Source organism: Cyphomyrmex costatus, unplaced genomic scaffold (genome assembly GCF_001594065.2).
Source record: "Cyphomyrmex costatus isolate MS0001 unplaced genomic scaffold, Ccosl1.0 scaffold85, whole genome shotgun sequence".
NCBI lineage: Eukaryota > Metazoa > Arthropoda > Insecta > Hymenoptera > Formicidae > Cyphomyrmex > Cyphomyrmex costatus.
The window spans coordinates 213,632-239,796 of record NW_017280430.1 but is presented as its reverse complement, the minus strand read 5'-3'; the positions used below and the strand labels follow the sequence as shown (position 1 = coordinate 239,796).

General features: G+C 33.0%; 1 protein-coding gene and 1 non-coding gene across 2 annotated transcripts in view; both read left to right on the top strand.

Moving 5' to 3' along the window:
- LOC108781619 (uncharacterized) overlaps positions 1-26,165 on the top strand; it is a 75,781-nt gene that overhangs the window by 35,802 nt on the left and 13,814 nt on the right. Inside the window, exons 2-3 of the mRNA XM_018549641.1 lie at positions 10,792-10,991; positions 15,938-16,186. Of these exons, the coding sequence (XP_018405143.1) occupies positions 10,792-10,991; positions 15,938-16,186 (449 nt within the window). The remainder of the gene's footprint in view (positions 1-10,791; positions 10,992-15,937; positions 16,187-26,165) is intronic.
- TRNAP-UGG (transfer RNA proline (anticodon UGG)) lies at positions 10,217-10,288 on the top strand. Its single transcript has one exon. It is a non-coding gene; the product is annotated as a tRNA-Pro (tRNA).

Genomic DNA, 26,165 nt, shown 5'->3' with positions numbered 1-26,165 from the left:
AATCATGTGAGTTATTACGAACTGTTCAAAATTATTTTTTTAATTTTAATTTTATTCTGCTTTCTATTTTAATAACGACTGTATTTTTTATAGTGAAACTTTAACTTCATTGATTTCTATTGGATTTGATTAGTAGTGATAACATCTCTAAAGATTCTAAGTTCTTTGTATATTACACTGAAGAGGACCCAGATTGAGGTCGAAACGTATGGATTTATATTAATTAATAAAGAAAAATTGTCAACACGCAGTCACTTGGTGTCGGCTCATATTGGCAACTTGATGTTATTCCTTGATTTATTCATTTGAGTCTTCGACGATTCTCGAATTAATTTTTTTCAAATTATATATTTAAGACAAATATTAAAATATTTACGCGCGAATAAATTTTTCTTTATTAAAAATGCAAGATTGAATAGAGGTTCTATAAATATAGCTAGAATATATTTCTCTGTGTTTTTAAAAATTTTGTTTAGAATTTGTTATTGTTAATGCGTAACAAAGAATCGTTCCAGAACGGAAAATGTGTTAGTCGTTAATCTAATTAACTTATATATATATATATATATATTTTCTGATGTAAAAGAAACGAAACGATAGTTAATATAACTGACATGGATACAGTGTAATGAACCATATATAATGCTTTTATAACTTTTTATTGTGTGAAGTCTTCGAAGAACAGGTTTTAGAAATTTTTTTTTCACTTATTTAAATACTATAATACATACAGAAAATCGGTTGTTTTCTAAGCACATATATAGGAGTATTTACTTACTTGAGATTTACTTCATCTTAGGTGCGATGCCATAAGTTCGCGAAGAAAGCCGTTTCTTCTTCATAAATTCATAATAAAGTTCTATCAAATCCGTTGTCTTGGTACGAGCGGAGAAAAAAAAGATCGCATACTCGTTGCGTTGGACCCCGGCTATGGTCATTGCGCCAATTCAGTCCGACATCCGTCCACGTCATGCGCTCGCGTGTGGACAGGCACTTCGTTTCGCGACTAAATACTCCCGTTAGGGCCACGTTTTCATGCCGCTTTACGGAGATAAAGAGGTCGTACATGTCATGTCGAATTGAGCGTTTTACAATGCCTTTTGAAACTTGCCCAGGCGCCTAGAAGCTCGAAGAAATGAGATACTAGAATTCAATAGACAACCGAAGGCATTTTACTTGTCGAAGTATGAAGACGTATTATTCGTTGTCTTTGTCTCCAATAATATCGATATCGTGCTATATTGGACGTGACAGTACTGCGACGAAAATTCCTGGGATATTTGATCCACGAAGATTGACGGAGATGAATGATATGAATCATGAATTGTCAAGTTATATAGATACGTTTGTATTGTAGGTATAAAATAGGATACGAAAGAATATAAAAAAAAAAGAAATTCGTTTGGACAAATGCCACGATTGCGTCGTTCGGAAATGTAACTTTACCATTATCAAACAGAAGATATCTAACTCGCGAAAGTTCGGACTTTCATAAATTACAAAGTCATTCGACATAGAACTCAGCATAGCGCGATTCCTGATTATGGTCACGTGAATTTTGATATGTACGTTTGATACTCTTCCGTGTGGTATGTGTTTAATTACATCTAATTATTATTTCACTGCTAATTAAACGAAAATTTAATTAGGTGATACGTAACGTAAACGGTAAATCCTTTCCTAATGGCTAAATGATTACCGTAAATTATGTTATTTAATCAAAATAATAAAACGTTCTATAAAGCGTGATCAATAAAAAGCTTTATACGTATTTATTTCACGTGAATATGGATTAAATAAATAAAGACACATGATACAGAGATACGAAAAAAAAAAAAAAAAACGAAAAATCAATATGTACGATACGTGCGTTATAAATTCGCGCAAAAACGATCAGTATTGTTGCGTTATATCGTTCGTATGTTGCTACGAAGTTTTCCCATTGTGGCAGGACGTGTGCATACCGCACCCGCAGAATTAAAGGGTCAAGCTGCCAGCGCCGTGCGTGTTCAGGAAAGCAGTAATGACCGCACGCGGGCGCACAATAGGCACATGTTTTCGTTCTGCGAAAAGCGCTAATTTGTCTTATTTTATCGACTCATGCATGGCATCGTGTATTGTTCGCGCTCGTCGCGGCGGAGAGGGATAGTGACACGTCACAGGATGCACGTGACGAGGCTCGCAGCGACGGCGATGCCGCTGGAGGTTGCAGTCAAGGCTGTAGAAAGGCACTGCCGGTTGTATCTCGCGAGCTATACCGAGCGGTCGTCGAACCCGAGCGTGTTCGTCGCTGTTTGCGCAAGGTCGTTTTACTTAGGTTCGTCTTGGTCGTCGACCAAGTCGATGCGCTTACGGTGAGAGCAATGAATCGAATAAGGTGACCGTAGGTGCTACGGTATAAATCGTATTACATAAAAGTCGAGAGAAAATCACGTGTAAGTCTTTGACGGATAAATCCTCTTTGATTAATTTGAAATCGATTTTTTTTTTCATGCTCTTCCGAATGTCGATGCGTGTTGTATAAACTGAGACCATTAATCATTTGAATAATTAGGATCGTGGATTAACTGATGATATACTGATATAATGTTTAACTATTGAGTCTAATGTGTACATCTTAAAAATTAAGCTCTCTATAAAGAACTAATTATACAACTCGTATAAAACCGTATCGAAAAATGAGATAATTTAAGACTTTGTTGTGAAGATTTAATTTAATTTATACTTTAATTTAATAGAGAGGTATAATATAATATAATTAAATATATAGAAAGATATAGTATGGTATTAAAGATTGTAGAATTAATAGTCTCTCTGGATATTTTCATTAAAGAAAATTGATCTTTGAATTGGTTAAAGAGCGGGTATTATTAACCGTTACTTTGTAGATGCGGGAGACTTTATAAGTATATGAAAGTAAATGAAATTAAGTAAATTCTCAACATTAAAAGTTATTTCTGTGGAATTAAAGTAGTGTGCTAATTTGAGTTTAGTTAAAGTCTTCTGTGTCGAGAGAAATTACGATCTAAAAAGAAAGAGTTGAACAAGCATTATTGCGAAAGACCGATAAGTTTGCTCATTACTGCATTTAATACATCTCTGTTGGTAGGTTATAAAGTTATCTAATGAGGTTTCGGTGGATGGAACGAAAGAAAATACGGCAATTATTCTCACAAGTGGCGCGTCGGAATTAGCGATCAATTTGCTCGCCGCAAGAATCTTCGAAAACCGTTAATGCGTTATTCGATTCGTGAGCCGTCATTAATTGTTTCTTCTTGCTCCACATTCAACTTTCCCAGCCTCGTAGTCCCGCTCTCTTCAATTGAACTCTTTCTTCGGGTCGTTTCTTTTGCGTCTATCAGAACTACGTCTTTCATCAAGATGTAGTTGCTCTTTGATATAGATTTTGACGTCAGAAAAAATAGCGACCGATTATAGTTTGTTTATAGAGTGGAAAGTAGAGTATGTAATAATATATGATCAATTATAACAAGATTGGCGAATTAAAAGAAGCGATGTATATATAAAAATAAAAGAGCGGAATGAAAGGATGATATAGAGATCTAATTTAAAATTTGAAAAGAGAGTATAGATAAGAAATATATTTGAGAATTATGTAGGAAAGAAATGAATATCATATTTTTGGACAAAAAAGAATCCATATTTTTTAGGAAGAAAGGAATGTTTGAATCATTATTATAATTGTATATCATTTATATAGAATAAAATGAATGAATATATTACATTAATTACATCTTTTAATCACTTTTGGAGAATTTTGAAAAGGTAATAAATGTGATCACACAAGGAAAAAGAAAGATAGATAATCTTTGGTTTTCAAACGACAATTATTATTGTCTACTTTTTACAGCAAAATTACACGCTTAATTATTTTTCCGCCATTTTATACGAGAAAGCACAATGGTGCAGCCGGAAGAAACTTCCTTTCGTGAGGTCATTATATAGGCGTTTCCAACCCACGGTGTGCAATTCTTTATGGTATTCTATCGTCGATCTCGCTCGTCAAGAAAATCCAGTCGGCCATAAAAGCGTGAATTTCTTCTCTCAGTATTTCGAGCCGTCTTCGCAAATAACGAGCGGTACGGGAAGTGAACGTTAATAATAAATAATATCGCGAATATAAAGGACCACAAAAAAAAAGAGATAGTTTCTCGCGACGTTAAATTTCCGTTTGTTAACTCAACGATTTCTCCATACTTCCGTTGTTTTATCTCGATCGATCCGGCGGTAAAGCTTACAGCGCGTAATTTCGTTGCCAAGTTTACCTTTACGTAAGCCTTGTTACACGTGGCGATACGGTTTATATTATGGTACAGTTATAGCATTTGTGGCTTAGCATACTTCATAATATTTGTATTATTTTATTATCTCTTGATTAATGATTGCATTAATACAGTCCGTTGTTGCTCATGAATAGCGCATACATGGATCCGTTAGATCTCTCACCATTGACTGTCGTAGAAATTCTGTTATTGCGCGTTAACTGTACGTGAACGAACCAGTTACTTCGGATGTACTATTGCGCTACTAAACTGACACTGTGCACAATGGTAGCAATGGAAAATTAATTAAGCAGAGATCTTGGACTTCGTTAAGATTACGAGCGTAACTCCGTTATCATTTACTTGCCTCTTCGCTCGTTTTATCAGCTCGCTCATCTCCGGCGAGGTAATGAACTTAGCGTATCTAATATGTCTTCCATCGTGATGGAATCATATGGTTGATGCATAGAAAATTTACATGCTTCCTGGCAGAATCTCGACTAGACGGCCAATCACGTTTTGTCCTGACGGTAAATTATCCCGCGGTTTCGCGATCTGTCGTCGTTTTATCCATTAACCGCCGCTCATTACGTAATCACGTCAGGTGGAGGAGGCTTCGCTTATGCCATTAGCGACGCGAGTCGACTGACGCAAACCGGACTGTCTACAGGCAGACTCGATTAACTTGCCACTTGGGGAGAGATCAATCGCGACCTCGAACTTGACATGCGGCGTGATTCGCCCCGTGAGTAACCAATGTCGCTGATTTCTCGGCATCTACTTATTGTTTCTCATAGAGGGAAAAAATTGATTCACACTTATCGAAGAGCATTCCAAGACTACCAAGTTTCCCGCGTGTCTTTACACTTATGAATTCTTTAATCAGTTTCTCTCGTCAACCTTATCCTTAACTTTAGTATGCCTTTCTGAACGCTTGGTCGTGTTCGATATCCTGTAAATTGTTGACATTAAGATTTATTCTTTATGCATTTTTTAATTATGTATTTTTAATAGGAGATTTACTTATAAATATCACGTAATTCAATAATTCATTTTTAATTATTAGATTTACATTTTAAATAATTTAGAATGAAAATAAAAATATAGTACTTATCATAGTGGTATTTATCATTGTTTTTGAGTACCATATTTTTATTAATTTGGAATAAGATCCAGTATATTTCGAAAATTCACTATTTACTCTATTTCGGAAATTTACATTTATTATATTTTATTGAGGAGAATTCTGTACGAGATTTATTAAAGTCTGTTAACATTAATAGCAAGTCTAACAATATTAGAGCAACTTGTATAATTTGGACTAAGTTAGCTGGCATTCCGAATTTAATACGCGATGTAATCTCAAACTTGTAAAGTAATTACGCGATGTGCTTAACCGGATGTAAGTACTTTATTCCGTAGTAAATCACGTCGCATGCGCATGTTGATTAATGTAACATTGTCGCATCGATATCGTTACGTAATTATCTTTCAATATATATGTAAAATGTGTTTATTAAAAATTTGTCGAAATGAATATTTATCTTTTGCTTTCTGAATTTTATACGAGGAATTCAGGAAATAATGACATCGTCGGAATATACGAACGAAATTTATGACAGTGGCATAGATGTTCGTATGTGTGATAAGTTATAAAGCAAGCATGCGAATGTGTACACAAGTCGTTACTGTCTTCCGTAAATAACGCTGAGTTTTGCTCACGCAAAAATATGAGTGAGTCTGTGATTCGTCATCATTAAAATGCACTGTATAGTTTATGTAAAGGTTATATTTATGCTACACACCTATTTTACGTGTCTCTGGTGTTTGATGCTTACAATTGATTACTGTCACATTTGATATTATTATGGCTGTTTTTTGTTTAAGAGACATAATTTACACAAATGTCATTCTATCATTATTATTTATTGAATGCCAAAAAGTATAAAATGATGTTTGTCGACTGTGTCTTCTAAAAAAAAGAAAAAATAGCTTATAATTGTCAATTTGATCACGGCACGCTAACTATTCAGATTATATTTTATGATAAAAATTATAAAAATAAAAAATAAGTACAACTCTAATTAGATGAAATATATTTTTTTATATTCTTGAAGTTTGAACACTTCAACACAAAATTTGTAGCACGTCAACTAAACGCGTCAGTAATTATTTTATTATTATTTTATTATAAATAATTATGATAGAATCTCGGAATAGTCGTCGCTTATGTACACATACACACAGGTTGCTATTAATAATAACTCTAACGTTCCCTCTTTTGTAAAGTGGACATTTAATTTTTGACCCTCCAAATATCGATTTTACAATTATTTTGAACGTGGCATGAAGCTACAAAGCATTGTGGGTGGACCCATTTATAATCAGTCAAGCGAAAATAAGTGGCACAAAACTCGTTTTTGTTGCTTCAATTGTTATCCCTTCCTTCTTTACTTTTTCCCTCCGATTTCGACGACCTGAAATCCGGATAGATAAATAGGACAGAGGGCGAGACGAGTCAAGATTCGTTCGTTACACGGGTTATCTCGCTGACATCTTTGGAATAAGGTCATGTTGATTGCTGCACGTTTCCTATGCTATACGATACGCAAAACCATCCATCGCGGTAATCGTATGTATTGCGTGCGAGATAGAGCATCAAACCCCTTTATAATTAAGGATGGATTGGACGGATCAGATGCACAGCAGTCAATAAAGATAATTCCCAGCGGTCATTTTTATTCGGATGACTCAGAACTTCAGATGACTCACATACATTGCCGAATTTTCATAGCTTGATTAAAATTAAGAATTATGACTATCTAACAATTACGTGGTTAGAAAGGTCTAACAATTGCGTGACTAAATGTTTAGCATGTTCTCTGACATATTTGAATTAAAAATATATAGGTTCGGTAAACAAAATATATAATTTATAATAAATGTTATAAGAATTATGTTCAGTTATTTGTTATTTCGCGATTCAATTAGAGCTAAATTAATACTTTGTTGAGATAATTTTTTTAAAGTTACATAAAAATAATAAAAGCAAATGAAATAAAAATTATTATAACGACTTTATATAATAGCGAAAAATATTATATATTGTGTGCATAATTTATTATAGAATCTATAAAAGTTTATTTTGAAGTTTCTATTTGCTTCGGTGATAAAATATATAATTATTCATGCAATATATACATATATTATTTATTCGTAATCGAAAGACGCAAAAAATTTCGACCGTCAAAAGATGAAACTTGAATTTTACATAATAACGTGGCGCCACGCATTTTTTTGCGTAGTTCTCGTAAACTTTGATCGTCCGGAGTAGGAGTTATCAACATAAGCCGTGATGTTGTTCGGAAAGTAGACGCAATCGAAACCGAAAGATATGCTCTTCTGGAAAATATTTCACGTCGTTAGTAAGAATTTTTATGAACATGAAATTTGATCCCAATTTGCTTATAAAATGTGTATTCTATCGACAACTGGATTCTTATGATTTTACTTAACTCTGTTAAAGATGTTTGTTTTTCTACATTCGGAATTAAATCAACATTTAACTGTAATCTTACCTTTCGTCTGCAATTAATATCTATATTTACTATGTATACATATTATATTATTATTCAGCATCCTATTAATTATTTGCATTTAATAAAACTTTATATTATGATTGAAATCGATTTGTTTGAGTTATTACAGTAATAATGTAAAACAGTAACAAATGAATTAATTATTCGTGTTATGATATTTTTACATCGTTTTTTTACACTGTTTTATGTTGTAAATTTATAAATACAACGTGCACAGTAAACAGTTATTTCATCGCTTGATATACATATAATTTACGCTGTTTACATACTCTGTCATACGTAACGAAAAAAAAGTTATTTTGCCATCTCATTAGCTGTTATCACTTTGAGGAAAAAAAGTCCGGCAAACGTTGGATTGGCCAGTGATTTTTTAGCGGTCAAAGAATATATGTTGTGTCAACATCGATACGATTTGTGTGACGTTATACAATTTATCATAGAATTGATGTCGGTTCCCGGGGATTATCGAGACTATTCTGTCGCGCTGTTTTTGACTGGTTTTTAAGAGAATTCAATTGTGAGTGATTGAGTTTATCGTCCGATGGTTAATTCGCAGCAGAATAGCTACTACAATCTTCTATGTGAATTCGAAAGTGAAATAATTCAGGTTAATTGGTGTTAATTCTCCGCAGATTAACGCTAACGTGTATAATTTTATGAAATTATGAAAGAGCAATAAAAAAAAACCATTTTAGAGAAGTGTGTTTGCACAAAGATAAATTAAGATCTGGAAATTACTTGGAATTTAATTTCAATTAAAAATTTTAATTAAAAGAATAGAAAGAGATAAATAGCCTATATCTCAAGAGAACTCTCGTTCATTAATTGAATATACGTTTTAAAATAATGTACGCGTATAGATAAAAAGTGCACGTGCGAAAAAATATATTTGTATAAATGGAATCTTAATGTCATATGTCAAATGCATTATATTATTGTCATTGTTGTTGCAACATTAAAATTTACCTTTATTGTTTTCTGCTAATGGCACACTTCAACATTTACTGTTATTACAAGAGATCACTGTAGAGTGACGAACTATCATCTATATATACAATACATTATTCTGTGTTGTTTCAAAAGTATATATGTATGTTCATCGAAAATACTGTTAGAATTACAAATCCTAACAGTACACTACAAGATACAATACAGGCTACACAACACTTTCACGTATGTAACATAAATATACATTTGTTACCGTTGCATAATAAAGACAATGTTGTACCATTGTCGACCGTAAAATCGCACGTGTATTATCGCGATATTCGAAACGAATTCCCTCTATCATCTATTCATCTGCCTTTAATTTCTCGCTCAGTTGATTGTATTTTCTCTGCCATTTTTCTGGCGTATTGGATTTGAATGAAGAGGAAAATCATTTCTCGTATTCTCGTGTTTGGCTATTGTTTCACTTAATTGATATATCGTGTAATACGGAAAAATCGGGGCAATAAATTAAGATTATTAATATTGAGATCGAGAATGGTCTCGTAGAATGATCATTTCATCACTTGGGCGGAACCAGTGCCATTTGTCAGATCCAGCAATCCGCAAAGGATATTCACGTTAATTATCGCGTCCCTATGGAAATATCGAGTCTCGGCTTCCACGTCGAATTAGTAAATAGCTGTACATGATAGTGGCTGATTGATTCAATTACTCCGTCGTGTAAACGCTACAATTTGCCGGGAACGAACCTTCATGCAATTTTACGCTCTAAAGCCCGATCTACAATTGCGCAAACGTGTGGTTGTAGTTGCAAGAATTGACGAATTACAGATGAAAATGAAGAGAGCATCATCCGACTGTGATAGGTGAATTTTTGCAACTACAGTCACTTATACGTTTATGCAATTGTAGATCAGGCTTAATCGTTTATCATAGTTAAAAACGGACGTGTCTACGAGGAAGTTATTCTTTCTTATGCAGTTTTGAAGTACGACTACTAACATGATGTCTAAGTTTAATTGTCGAGAGAAGAATGATGCGTGAGGTGTTCAAAGAGCGCGAGATCTATCATATAAAATCCACTTTATGTCATATCTGAAGTCACATCTTAGATGGAGTTTATTTCACATTTTTGTTTAGAAAATTTAAGTGATAAAAATGTTTAAGTAATAGTCTCTCAAATATAAGGATTTATAATGTATAACATTATAAAATCATTAAATAAAAAATTATATTTTTGCAATTATACTCTTATGTAGATTTTAATAAATAGAATTGTTTATTATAATTGTATTTATATTAGGCATATTTTAATTGTTATATGAATAGAAATAAATAATTGCGGTATACACTTAAGAGTTTATTACAAAATGAGAAGCGAATGGCTCAGTGGTCTAGGGGTATGATTCTCGCTTTGGGTGCGAGAGGTCCCGGGTTCAAATCCCGGCTGAGCCCAATTTTTTTTTAAATTTTTTAACACATCTTAACAAATTAAGAGATTGGACGTAATTTTAAGAAAAATTGAACATCAATTTTTAGAAAGAAATAACTCTTTTAATTTGATGTAATAGCACAATGATTAACATTTGATTGAGGGACAGTGTGATTAAAGATATTTTCTTTTTTTACTTTGAATGCGATAAGTCTCATGTCAAAACCTCAGCGGAGTCCATTTTTTATTTCTTTTTTTTTTCGTCCTCTATTATCGTCGAAATGTCATGATAAATCCGATTATGATATAAATCATTCGTAATAAAATTATGTCACGAATAATATTAATTGTTATCATTAATTTTTTTCTCTTTTATTAATTATATAGTTGGCAGGAATGTGTTTCTACTTAAAATTTTACGAAGAACATCCTTCTCTCGTTTAGTAGGTGATCACTCATCCGCGCAATTTTTACCAGGGGAAACCTTTATTACAGCTGTCGTAATTAGTCTCGCTTGTTGTTGCAGGACCGGCAGCATGGCCGAAGAGGGAATGCTGGGTGGTGGCCTGGGCGCGAAATTGAAATGCCCGACTCCCATATCACGATTGAGGGTGGAAAAAATTGAGGGTGGCCTGATGGTGGCCGGTGTGGTAATAGCGGCGAATTGCCAGATCGCCCTTCCGGCATTTGGCACTCTCTTCATGCTCGTCGGCGCCGTACTCACTGGTTTGTATCTCTCTTTTGTTTACTTATATTTACGTCTGCATTGTTTAATCAAAGTAATATGCATTACGTTACAAACGTAGAAAGGTAAAAAGGTTGGACTTATTTTGAAACTGACATCCCTCATATTATTGAGAGGATTTTAGAATATTGTCACGAACATTATTGTTTTAAAAATGTATTCTGTATCAAAGCGGTATCTCTAATATCGTTATGCTTTTTGATAAAACACATTGTAAGTCTTTTGAAATTTTACAAGGTTTTGTCTAAAATCATAAATCGTATTTTCGATGTACATTCAACGCGAGAATGTAATTTTTATTTCACATTTGGAGGTGCACTTATTTTATAAAATAAATAAAATTTGATATCAAATGTGGACGATTAAAAATGCAACACAAATGACATCAGGAAATGTCAGAAACAAATATGACAAACAAGTTATATAAATATTATTTATTTTTCTTCTAAATATTCTTGTCGTATTTTCTCTGCAGGGATTTTAAACTGCATTGCATAATTTTACTGTTACAATTAAAGGCGCGCTTGTATAAATTACGATATTGCAAAAACACACAGTGTGTCGGACAATAGTTACATCGGCGACTCTTGAATATTCACCGATCTTTTAATTTTTCTTTTTTTTCCCTTTATCTCGTACACGTCATTTGCATTCGCATTTGCATCTCATGATTGACCTGCAGAATTCCTAATGGCGCTATTCTGACAGTTACGGCTGAGATTAATGTTGCTTCGGCTGTACAGAATAATTATCATCGATGTAGAAATATCTCAGTTTATTTTAATTTATGATCTCGATAATACATAATTTTTTGCAATATCAGTCAGTATAGCACACAAGCGATCTATCATTTTCAGATTTTTAGCTTGGGGGGGGGGAACCAAATAAATTATATTTATTATTTCAAACTTTTTACTTTTAGTTTATCTTACATTTGTCGAAGCATCGTATATCTACAGAGATATGGAGCATGCGTCACGGCGTGATTTAACGGATGAGAATAATCTCAAGCTTTCCATTTCGGAGAAAGTAAGACTCCATAATCGCATGTAGGTCGCTTAGAAAAGAGAATGAATGTTTACTTTGTTATGAGATATCACAATTGTTTGTTATCGTTTATCGAGAAACTATGTCGTATGGATTTGATTTTTATGGCATTAGTAATCATATTTGTTATTTGTTTTATAAAATCTGTATAAAGAAATTGTTTTTATATCAATTCGCGGACACACACAGACTAAACAAAGAATTAATAAAAATTATTAATTATCTATTTTCATCTTTCAACATTATGTATGTACAGAAATTATAGCTTTATCTTTTTAGCTAAATTATATCTATGATTATGTATCTTGTACATGGTGTCTCATAAAAACCGTAACAACATTTAAGAATAGATTACTGAGATCATTTTGAAAATCCTAATACTGTAATGTTGAGGCTGTAATATTTTTTTAATTATAGGTATTTAAAGTTAGCGAATTATACTGCTTGAAGTTTGCGCGTTCAGGTGTACCTATACCTATACTTATACGACGCAAAATGTCAACTATATCTGAACATTCAAACGTTTAGGCGATATTATTTACTAACTTCAAACGCTTATAATTCCAAAACTATTGTAGCCTCATCGTTATTTTGATATCACGCAAAAAATATGTTGCTGCTCCAGCTAGAGTTATTGCTGATTTTTGTATCTGATAGAAAATTATGTATCATATGCATAGAATGTATAGCACAAATCTAAATCCTATCTCTATCATCTGTATGATTAGATGCAAAACATATCCAATATTGCAATATTTGCAATAGAAATTTATCTATTTTAGCTATTTTTTTTGTATCTAGATCATTTTTGCTACAAAATCACTTTTTTGAGTGATTAGGATTTTCGTCTTAAAATGATCTGAGAAATCTACTCTTAAATTGTTATAAATACCCTACATATGAAAAAACATTTTTTGGACTAATTTTATATTAGTTATTAAAATATTGTTGAGATTAAATAATTTTACAATCGAAAATAAAAACCTCCCCGTTTTAGAATTATAACAATCTTTTATTCATTTATGCTAATAACGAGTGAATAAGTAGAATTTATATGTGGAATTTATATATGAGATATATTTTGAACAATGAAATGCGTATACTCCATCAACATGTTGTCGACAGTGGATGTAACGAAGAGATATCTCTCTCAGTATTCGTCGTTACATATACTAATCGGACTGAAACCTCCACTGATATTCTATAAGCGGATTAATTATATAGAGAAGGAAGCCATGTTCAGTCAGCTGAAGCAGTATTAGAGTCATACAAGCTATGCGCAAATATCTGAAATTTGATGAGCAGCGTGCAATGCATTTACTCGTAAGTTGCCTAATGAATTACATTGCAACTGAATTTGTAGTAATTTTATTGTGCTTGTAAATATTAATACCACTGTCAATATTAATAGTAGCTTCCTCGGCGAAGCAATTTTGAATGTCTTTCGCAAATATATTTTAATATTAATCAATAGATTTAAATTTTATATTACATTAATCTTATTAAATAAAACATTCGAGAAGAATATTATTCAGAGGTGAGTGAGTTTTTACCGATTGATTTTAGATATAACGAAATTTGAAAAGTAAATTTCAATATTAATTATTATTAATATTAATACGTGGAAAACTTTCGAGATTTATCCGAAGATAAGAGACTAGTTTTTTTTTTATTCTTTCTCATTAAATTAATATGCGAAACGCTGTAGTTCGTTCGTCGGGGCGCTGACCCCGGAGATAGATACAGCTTTCTTATCGCGAGGAAGAAGAGGAAGAAAAAGAATAAGAAAAGTAGAAGAGGGCCCTGACTGTTCACTAAGCAACAGCTGGCCGTCACATCGCCCGCCGTCACTTCTCGGCCACGTTTCTTCACATACGAGGTGCCGAGAGTTGTTAGTTGTTACCAACCGATTTATCAGAACCGGTCTGTCCTCCTCTTTAATCTTCCTTTTTTCCTGCCGCGCCAAGACCGGTCCAATAGCCCATTTCCCTTTCGTTGTTTCTATTCTTTTCTCTTCCTCTTGAACAGTCTAGATCGTTCTGTCCGGTTACTCGTAATGTCTTTGTTACGTTTATCACGCCAAGTCAAGCCCTCTTTGATACAGTCAAGTGGAACGAGGATTTCAGTTTTTATTACCGGCTGAACGGAACTAGTATAGATACACTATATTGAATATACGATTCTGAATTTTATAAATGTAGCCGATTCCTATTTACATTTTCATCACATTTTTTTTAATTATAATTTATTTAGGATTAGTAAGTTTTATATTTTTATATTCTTACAATTTTCGATTTTCTATTTTACATATCACTTTTATTTATACGTTTTGAAATGTTACGATCTTGTGTTGTTACTAAAACGTTTCAGAATAAAGATTTGTAAAGTTAGTATTTCAAAATGCGAATTTTGACAAAATCAACATTGCATTCTCTCTCTCGACTGTCCACATTTATCCATAAAAAAATTATAAACAAAAAAATGGTAGCATTTCATGTAAATATTCTTCCGAATTATATACAAAAATCGTTTATCCACCCGTCATTTTTGTCTATCTGCCTAAAAGAAGTTATAAACAAATTAAGGTTAAACAATTCGTCACCTTACACGTAAATGCGTATACTTCCCAATTATGTACAGGAATCGTTTGTCCACAATGCGTACGTGTTTGTTCATTCAAAGAGTAATAACTTTTGTTATACCAATAGCAATATACTAAATATTGAAAAAAAAAAGATAAATGTTATACGTGTCAGAGCATAGTATTCATATTTTTAAAATATTTTTTGAAATTTATCAATATTGCTATATTATTTAAAATATTTAATATTTCCAACATTTTTCATTATAAAAAAGTGGAATTGAATATCTCATTAATATTGAAAATTAAATTTTAATTTAAGTATTATAAATAAAAATTTAAAGCTAGAATAATTTGATATAGGTATAGCAGTACGTTACGAAGAAATAGAGATCTGTTTAACGCTGCATCGTTTTATTTGTCTGTTTATTTTAATCATGTTACTAAATTTTAGTTGTTTATCTTATTTTGCGAAATAAGACAAATGCAAAGAGAAATTTGTCGGACCTGCGCATGCTAATCGCCTATGAAGCGTTTCACTAGCGCGACGTTATCGATTAAAAAATATGCTCGAAGGCAAGTTCTCCGCGGTGAACATATTTATGTTCATGATTTCCGCTACTTTGCAGACGCACATTTTCTCTCCAAACATTCCGCAACATTCTCGCTTCGCAATTGACGAGAATAAGACAGTCGTTATTATAATCTACACACAGAAAGAGAGAGAGAGAAAGAGACAGACAGAGAGAAAGAGAGTGTTCCTCTTTTAAGTATTATAAAACTTCTCGTTAGAAAAGTTTTCTCATTCGCGTCGTAGTTAATGTCGGTAGCTCGGACCAGTTCCAATCAACGCGATCATAGTTCTTCAAAAAAGCGCAAAGCAGTTTTATGATATTGTACCAGAAACACGCGAAGAGAACATAAAGTTTTGGTTTAAATCCAAATTCAACTTTTCCGCTAAAATCGAGCACAATGAGATCATATTTGAACAAGTCGTTTAATTACTCTCACAATTCAGAGTTGTCTCCTCTTAATAGCATATATTCAATATTTCTAGAACAACAAAATTAGATTATACTTTATTGTATTATTTATATATGTATATATATACATCATATTAAATTAATAGATTATTAACGTAGATGTGAGAGTTTATTTTATTTTTTTTAATAAAATATGTCTTTTGTCTGAGATTGAAGAGTGAAAAATATGAGAAACTATTAAGATGACAATCTAATAAACATTACTTATAATTAACTTCCACGAGTAATTTTCAATTCGTCCATTTCTCCGTTACAGCTGCTTCTTATCGTGGCCCCGGCGAAGACGAAGACAAGAACTCGTACGCCGCACGAATTGCCTTTACCGGCAATTCTCGTATCTTGGGGCCGATCTGCATAGTTGTGGGCGCCCTTATGCTCGCGCTTGGCGTACTACTCTGCATGCTCACGAGACGGGCGAGGCGGAGGGAGCGCAGGGTGGGCTTCCATTGTCCACTTCACGGGGATTTCTACCCTCTGAGTCCAGTCCAAGGTATCAAAATGCTTGGTAAGCTGATCCCAATATTATTCATTCGATATAAGAAATCTTATGTATAAGTATTTTTCGTATCGACATAAAAGAAAAATCTGTGATTATATAATATGTTGCAATTTTAGTTTAATTTATCATTATTTTTAGAGCAAAATTGACTCTAAATTAGTTCGAGCGATTATTCTTTGGAATTAATTGATCTTTTGAATCATTTTTTTCATATATAAAATTAAATCCTAAATTAATTTTAACTTAAATTATTTTTTGTTGAATTAATCGACTCGAATTACTTTTCTAAAAATAATTTATATCTAAAATTAATTTTAAAATTACTTTCATTTAAAATTACTTTTAATATAAATTTTAATTTATCTTTATAGTTATACTGTATTATGATTATTCTATTGTGCCTACAATATCCATTAAAATTCTCTTATTGTAATGTAATTTTTACAATAGATTTATATTTGCATTTAGAATTAAATATTTGAATAATTTTACAATAAAAGAAAGCTTTTCCATTGTTTGTCATTATTATCGCAAATACATCGACATGCTTCTGAAAACAAAATAACTATTTCGTGTAAATGCTGTTGCGTGAGCGCCGAAACTCGTGTTTTCTCTTGCAATGTCTCGTGATCATTTGTCGCGTGCAATCATCCCTTTGTCCGCACGGCAATAAACGCGTCGGCAATTTCGATGATATCTTTTCAAAGGGCAGAATTGCCGCTAAAATGCTTCTCGAGAAAAGATCTCGATGCAGCTTTCCAACATTGCCAGTCATTATTGTCGTGTCACGCGATGCCATTATGCTTTTTATAGATGTCAAAATGATCCATTTTTTACGAAAAAATTACGCATCGCCAGGTTAAATTACACATATCTACAACAATCAATGTTAGAACGTGTGTTGTTAGAAAATAATTGACTGCCGTTCGTCTTACTCAACTTTACTTTTTTTAAAATGATTATTTTAACTTTATCTTTAAAATTTACTAAAATCTCCGTAAATTTTCTAATAACATAAAAGTGGCATGTCAATTATATTAACTATTTAATAACTCATTTAGCTGATGTTATCTTAATAACGAATTTATAGGCACTTTATTATTTTACGACTTCGCCTTAGGAAATTTATCGGCATATGTTATTTTATCGTCGCGAACGTGCCAGTTCGTGCCAATTGCTTCAAATTCAGGACGAGGCTGGATCAGGCAGGGCGAGGAGTAGGGGTAGCTAACTGGATTGTCGGAATTCAGGCTAATACGGCTCTATCAGATTATTGCGTGGGTCGATCGCGCGCATCGCGAATGCTACAAGTTTCCGCATTCGACCGCCGAGAGATCGAAAAATCGCATCGAATCGCCCGATGAGAAATCTTTAGCAAGGGAAATAATCCTGTTACTTTCGAGCCTTAGACTTGGGAAGAACCGTGAGAGGCGATAAGAATCGAAAGTAACAGGAGTTATCGATTGGTTGACTTTGAGAGATAGACGAGATAAAATTTGGAAATATCAAGATATTATATCACTGTCGAATAACTTTTAACGGTTGTAAATATTGAGTGCGTATATAGGCTATATTTTACGATCAATGAACGTTGTGAATTTAGAAGCTTAAATTTTTCACGTCTTGGAAGCAGCGTGGCGTCCAAAATTCAGGAAGCTCCGGAAATTTAGAGCTCCCGCTAGTCGCATCTTGACGGAAAACACGAACTTCTGAGAGAATTGTTACTGCAACACTTGTATGTGACAGTTACTGTTGCAGATAGAAACTTGACGATGCAACGATAATAAAAATTGCAAGACTACAGTCTCTTCGACTAGAGACGGCACGAAGCAACCTAATGTTTTGTACAGTAAACGGAAGTTAAATGTTGAAATATTTAAAAATTTAGCTAGATACAGATCTGAAAATAATTTTGTTGGATCATTAAAATCATCATGTAGTACGCTCAAACTGGTTGCTCGAATGTTCAAACTTTTTGTAGCATTGCTCATCATAATCATCATGCTTGAGTTTCTTACGTAATTATTTTAATGGTCCAAAATTATTTCATGTAGGTCTGCAGTATCTAGCTAAATTTTAAATACTTTGGTAAAATTGTTCTTTCTATATGCAAACTATAAATAGAATATCGCTTCGTATTTCTTTTTAAAAGAATTTTATTGGACATATCGCGCATTACTAGTTATACTGCATTTATATATTACTCAATTTCTTGTTTATTTTGTACTTATCTGTTTATATCGGCTTTTTATATATACCTGTTTTATTTGTGTTTTTATTTGTTTCTCAATTTCTGGTTCATCTTATGTTTTCTCTTTTTTATATTTATGTTATATCTATTTTATATATCAAGATTGAGCTCACGAACAGCAATATTGCCTGCTGCCACACCTTTAGAATTTCATTTAACGCTACATTTCTCGTGTACATCTTCCATTTCAGACATTGGTAATCTATATTTTTTTACACTTCAATAAAGTTATTATTACTTTTTTGAAAAGTAATAAGTGCAAGATGTATATACTTATTTAAATTATTAAAATTAATGCATAAGATAATTTTAAAATATTTTTCAGTGCTTTTTGTGAAATATTTTGAAGATGTTTCTTAAAGAACTCTTAAAGATATCTTAAAGTTTGTCTTATGTTTCGCTGTCAGACATTTCGGTTCATTAGGCTTTGGGTAACTAAAAAAAAATATTGTGAAAATTGCAAAATGATACAGGACTTTTCCATTCAGTTTTTTAATCAGAAATTACACTATATGATTAGTGGACATTATTTAAGAAACACTGTATAAATATACATATATATTGGTGACAGATTTCATTTTTATAAAATGAATGTAAATTTTAATAATATAAGGAGATTTCAGTAACGAATGAACATATCATCATATATCAGCGAGGTGAAAAAATGTAGTTTTGATTTGATTAGTTCTTGTTTCCATCAATCTTCTCACATACGTATGTACGTTTATTCGTACCGAGTTCTTACTTTAGTTTCAAGATGGTTTTTCCATTCGTTTTTACACGACGACTTATTCGGGTCGCAAAGCTTGGAACTCGACTGATTGCCCAGTTGCAATTTCTTTCGTGGCGTAGCACGCAATAAAATCTTATTAGAGCCGAAGGTCGTTTTTGCGTACCCCCTTGTGCGAAACATTCCGTTATAATGTTACTCATAGCTTGCTACAATTTTTAAGCTTCGTCGATTTGCGAAACCCAAGAAGTGTCTAAAGCTTATACAATGTAAGTCAACAGCTTGTTTTGCTGAGATTCTTTATTCCATATGTCATTTAACATGCTAAAATATGAACGACGTATAAAGCAAAATGACAATTATCTGGTTTTTTTATTGTCTTCTTTTCGTATTTTGCAAGTCGTTAAATAAGTGAAATATTGTTAACTGCACATACATCCTTTTAAGTAGTAGTTATTTTCAACGAAGAATATTTTCTTGATAATAATCTTTAAATATATTACGTATTATAAATTTTAGAGAAAAAAATAATATACTACGTATTATAAATTTTAGAGAAAAAAATGATTATTATACACTCAAGACAAAAATTTATTTTATTTTGAAGATTAAAAAATTAATTGAGGAAGCGACTTTATATACTTAATAAGCAAATTGAATTTGTTTTAATTTGATAGTCTTGATTGAAATGTTAAACTCATTAGAGAGGAGTCTAAATATATTTTGACTGTGCTTGTGATGAACTTATACTAGATTTATGAACTTTTACAATATTTAAAATAAATAATTATTATTTACGTGCAGTATGTATTTATCTGTGTATGTCACATCTCGATAATACATCACCGACGTAAAATAGAATTAGAACGTTAGAACTCTGCTAATTGAATATGCACACTTGACTGCAGCGGGGAACGCAATTCTGCTGTTGATGATATTCCAGATTTCGCAAAATGCGTTGGCGTTCGCGGGTGAGAAGACTGATTACGTTAAGGAAATAAAGTTGTCGTTATGAGATTACTGACATCGACCTTCACGCATTTTACGCAGCATGCGTTCATACAGTCTTTTCAATGATAATGTTTTTTTATTACGAGATTTGTTAATTTTTTTCCCGAAAGACGTCATTCACTTGATTTCAAAAACAGTTTTGCTACACTTCAGAAATTTTAGATTTTCTACCAAGAACTTTCCGAGTCTTCTTTTCTTTCTCTTCAACAGATCTCTTTTTTTTTAATCTAAAAACGCGCGCGTAATAATTACATGAAAGAGATAATTGCACGGGATAAAAATGCATTCGCAGAAAAATCCTAGTGGTAACTGCGTCACATATAGAAGGGAAAGTTTAAAGAATGATTGATTTAACACTGCTAAAGGTCGGTCTCGACCGTTTCTCGTCACGCAGAAACCTCGAGAGAAGGAAAGCTTTTTGCATCCAGGATCGCAGCGTATACCGTGCGACGCGCGTGCATCACTTTCAGTTCCGCCCATTTAATTTCAACCTGAGTGGATCGCTACTCTTTTTCTCCCTCTTTGTGCGTACTTCGATTCAAACGCGTTCCTTTTCATGCGTCTCACATTCTCAGCACATCCGGAGCGTTGCGCTGTATACCTCATCTTATTGCGTACGCTAAAGGAGCTTAGTCTATTCTATCAAGGACGGGTTCTCGTCTCCCATTTTCTTTTTGGCTCGGATACACCCTTTGTGCAGCCTTCACGAGACTGAAAGTTTTCGTGAAATCTCATACCGTTGATGATATTTACGCTTGAATATTTCAGGCAAGTAGATGTAGACATGTCGAAATAATCTTCGAATATGTAGTTTTGCAAAAATATTACAACTTTTAGCTCTCTTTCTCTCTCTCTATAAATATATATATAAAAGAGAATTGTTTATGACAAATATTGATAAAATGTTTTAAAATTATTTGATATTCTTATTTGAATATTTAAATGGATATATATTGTGAAGTATTTTATATCCTTTATTTATCTTTAACTTACAATTGGTGATTCAATCTAAAGTGTTATTCACTATCAATATGAACTCAGTCAGACGCTGCTAGAAAATCCTTGTTAAGGGAATGTCGAAGAAACATATGGCTCCATGGTCTGAATAATGTCAGAGAACATATGTTCCATTCCATTTACGATTCTTAATGGACAATAGCATTAGTCACAAAGAAACATATGAATAATTAACAAGAATTAAGTGGTCACTATATAACACGTTCGATTTAAGTAAGTATTGCCATTAACGGAAACAAGATAATATTTTTATTGAACGTTTATTAAAATGTTTATGCTTAAAAATTGTATCTGCGAGAAAAGATGACGATTATTCAACAATTATTTAAAGAAATTATTTAGTTTACATATAATAATTTCGAAAAAATAACTATCCAATTTCTGATAATTTTTTCAATAGTTATGATTTATGATGGACTATTCTCTCTATCAATCTTATGCTGACTGACATTTTCAGATGTGAATTACAATGGTAGTACTTGTCAAACACACGTGCTCTTTGTGTGAAAAATAACAGATACCATTTTTAGAAACATCATTGTAATCTCAAGCAAGACGAGTATTCGTCGTGCGAAAACAATTCTTGTTCTTCACGGTGGCGTACAGTAATGACAACTGTCACCAAAGCTTTATGACGAGACGACGGAATTACGTCTGGCTTCGCGAAGCGTGGCTAAACACAACTTGTCTTGCGGAAGAGGCCGTGCAAAAAACGCGAGCAAGAGTCTTACTTGGTGATGAGCAATCAGAGCAATGGCATGGAAAGCGTGACCGGCGCGACGTGCTTTTAAAATTTCCGTCTGTGAGTAATACTAATCTGAATAACGCAACCAGAAATCGGAAAAGAAAATAACAGCATAAGTGTACACTCGACGATTATGTCACACAAATCTGAGCTGCGAAGAGCAAATCTTAAAAGGGACAATACTTTTTTGTCGATACTCGGAACATAGAAGAATCGTAAAAATGTATTGAATTTTTATTTTATTTTATTGGAATTTTAATTGAATTATATTTTAAGAAAATACGAATATCGGAGAATAATATATAAAAATTATTAGTGTCATCTTTTATGAATGTTCGAGTTTCACCTTCATATTTTAATTAAGGAAAATCGGCTCCATGTTGCTTCAAAATATTTTCGAAGTTAAGATCGGAGGAGGTCTGGTATACTTTGTATATTTTCATAGATTGTTTGCAAGTTTGCTATTTTGTGCGCTAACTCGAAGCGTTTACGCTTCGACAAATTCATCTCATTGGAAACTCTCCGTAAATTTGATCTTCGCGCAGCGCAAGCGGAGTATGACTCGGCGATAAGTTCGTACGCAATTTTCTTGCGAACGCGTCACCGGCGATGCGTGAAGCCCTGCCTCAAGAGGCAGAAGGAAAGGAAGAGTCTACATATATTATATTGCGTATATAGCGATCTTTCCTTGCCATCATCGGAAACGAAGCGGAAAACTGGCGTTCGTCCGTCGTCGCCGAATCGACTTCGCTGAGCGAACAGACCGATTGCGTTTCGATCTAAATGTAAATTCGCCGTAGCAGCAGAGGATCGTCTTCGAGAAGCATATAGCCTTGGTGCATCGCCGTGGTACGAATGCAAATCGCATAATCGCGCCGCGTAGACGTCGACGCGGGACGGGATGATAAAGTGATCACAAGGTGAAATTCAATCGACATCCACAGGTCATCTTTGTGACGTAATCGAGTGCATTTTTTATGTGCCACGATTTAATTGTACGATTATCTTCTGCAAAGAATTGAAGCAAGAAATCCTACAGTTTCTTACACACATATATATATATATAATATAATAGGAATCAAATTTTTCTAAAATTTCTGAAAACATTAATAGAAGTGATGTTGGCATGACAGAATTACCGACATTGCAGGTTTGATTTGAATTAAAAACTTTTATATGCTTAAACTTATATATGCGTTAAACACAAATAAACCCCAGAATACTAAAAAAAAATGAAAAGATTATTATTAATTCTGTTTATAAGTTTAAGTTCATTATTCCAGAGTTAGTTCGCGATGTGTATTTTTAAACATATAAAAAGATTTTCTATTCCGTACAACCAATTCGAAGAACTTTCTAATCCATAATGTCGGTAATTTCGTCATATTATCTCCTCAATCCTTAATATAAATGATGTTTTCCCGGTTCTCTACTACATACTATGGATTGTTCTGCTCGTGTCCTAATTTTTATTATCTTTATAAATATACTAAAATTATTAAGTGATTCTTATATTTTAACATCTTTAGAAAATATTATATTTGTAAAAAAAAAGTTATATTCAAAATAAATAAAAGAATAGAGACCATTATTTCTATTCAAAAATAATGGTCTCTCTATCTTTTTTTTATTTTAAATATAACTTTTTTTAAGTATAAAAATACAAAGACTATTATTTTTATCAAAAATTTCAAAGAAAAGAAATGCGCAGGATACGTATGACAATTGTGAATACTAACGCTTGAACTTTCCAAACACAAAGAAAAATATTTAGTTGCGTTAACTGGAATTCTAGTAGAAAATGAACGATTCAGAATTCCGGTTAAGTGTCTACTATAGATTTCTGATTAAATCTACTAGAAAATTTTAATGTTGGTTACTTCAATTAAAATTTTATGTAACCAAAATTCTGGATCATTATTTTCCACCAGAATTTCATTTAATTCACACAATCAAACATTTTTCTCCGTATTTAATTATTAAAACTTATGTCACATTTGTAATCGATCTGCAAAATTTTTCATGAAAATAACTTTCGTTGTAGATGACGCTTTCAGAATATAGGAAGAATATATACTATTCTCTTTTTGATTCAACATTCTGTTTTCCAAATAAAATTAGCGTAACCAAAATATATTTCGATTAAGTTCTTTCCTAGATATTGATTCGTGTCGCGTTCTCCATATTAATGTGCATATTTTGTGAAACGCAAATGGCTAAGTGAAGGTGTTAATAAACGATGCAATGGGATCTTCGGAATAATCAATGAGGCTGCATTAGACGATGCGGTAATAATAAGGCCATCGACACTGATTGCTGACTGCCAACCGGGGTCAGCGACGTTGGGCGTCGCTGAATGTCGTCGATGGTGGTTTAGCAACAGCATTAGCGAGCTAGTTTGTACAGGACAGGGTAAAATGGGTCGCGTAGGGTCCATGACATCTGCTGCCCTCGATCCTACTCCTCTTCCTCCTTCTCGCACGATCGTATCTCGTCCTTCCTCTCTCGTTTCTGAATGTAGGTCTTCTCCATTTTACCCCTTTCTGCTCCGCTCCTCTTAACAAATACACTACGGCAACGTCGGATAATGTCGTTACCGCACTTCGCCCTCCGCCTAATCGCATTTCGTATTTTACCGACGTTCATGAACGTCACTGAAGATAAACGCGACGGTTATTATTATCGAGGAAGGTCTGACGGAAAGCGTGCTCTCTTAGATCTTTGCAAGGGTATTCCGCTCATAAACTGATTTGTGATTTCATTAACTCTTAGTTACTCATATTCTATTTCTGACTTAACTTATTGTTAGTACATATGCATCAGTTGTTCGAACAAATATAAATCTAGAAATTTAATTTGTGATATCTTGATAATACAGATATTCATGATAATTTGATTACTGTTCTCGTAAATAGGAGTCAAATTAAATTTTTGTTTCAACAAGATTTAATAAGTATACGTCATTCAAACAAATAATCTTGGTTTATATATAGGACTATCGTGAGATGAATCGCTGATATTATAAGTCAAGTAGAAATGAAAGGTCTAATTAGAGACCAAAAGCTTTTGGAATATAATCGACTTCTCTTAAGCTGTAATTAACCCTTATATTCCTATATTGCGATCATAAATCTCAACCTAATTGCAATTGTAACCTTTTCAATTTGCTTTAGTTCAGTAGTAATTATAGGAACGTTAGTGTTGTGGATTGCTTATTTGAATTTACGAAACGAACAATGAATGTAATAAACTCACGCTAGGGGCACTAATTTTTGCTAGATAGAATTGGTGGATGGAGAAATATTCGAACTTTAAATGTGCCTAATGTACATACTTGAAAAGAAACGTTGAAAGAAGCTGTTTGTCCTCAAGATGATACAATGTGCACGAACTGTTTCGTAATCGTTTGGCACGTGGAAAAATGTCGTTGTGCTATTTCAATATTTAAAATACAATGCAGGTGGAGCACGGACGACGGACGGACGGTGTTCCACAATTTACAATTAGACGACAGATGTTGCAGCCGTGTTCTCAGGGCCGCGTGTGTATAAACGTTGCTTGCGTCGATACAGTTTGTTTCTTCTATACCTATAATCTGTGCACCCGCCTACATGACTTACTGCGACTTTCTCCAGTTCTTCAAGTATTGAAAGGTTTTCCGTGGGCGAGTAGACGATGGCCGTGCAAGAGAAAGAGAGAAAACAGTAATATGACGACAAAATGTTTAAGTGCGAAGTAAACTGTCCCGGATGAATATAGTCGTCAGACGTTCCATCGACGTAGGTTTCCTGGTCAGTTATATAATTTATATTGGACGTCACTCTTTTCACTTACAGATTTTTCGAATAGGATGTGGAGGCGGTATCTTATTGGCAATATCGGCAATTACGTGATTTGCTTTTGGATTATAGAGAATGGGAAACCTTTCCGGAAAAACTGACCTTTAGGAACTAAAGATAACAAAAAATTATTTCCTTTTAGCTTAGATTTTTATTTGATTTTTTCAATATATGAGATAAAAATAAGATGAATCTATTCGATATAACGGACAGACAATGAGTCTAAAAATTTTATAGAACTTTACAGTTCTGTAAAAGCGAAGCTTTGTTAAATTGAACACACTAGGATAATTAGACACACACGTGAAAATGCAACTTTACGTTCATTATTCATATTTTATTTTATATTTTAAACGACTTTTTACAATTACATTTCATTAATTAAACCGCTC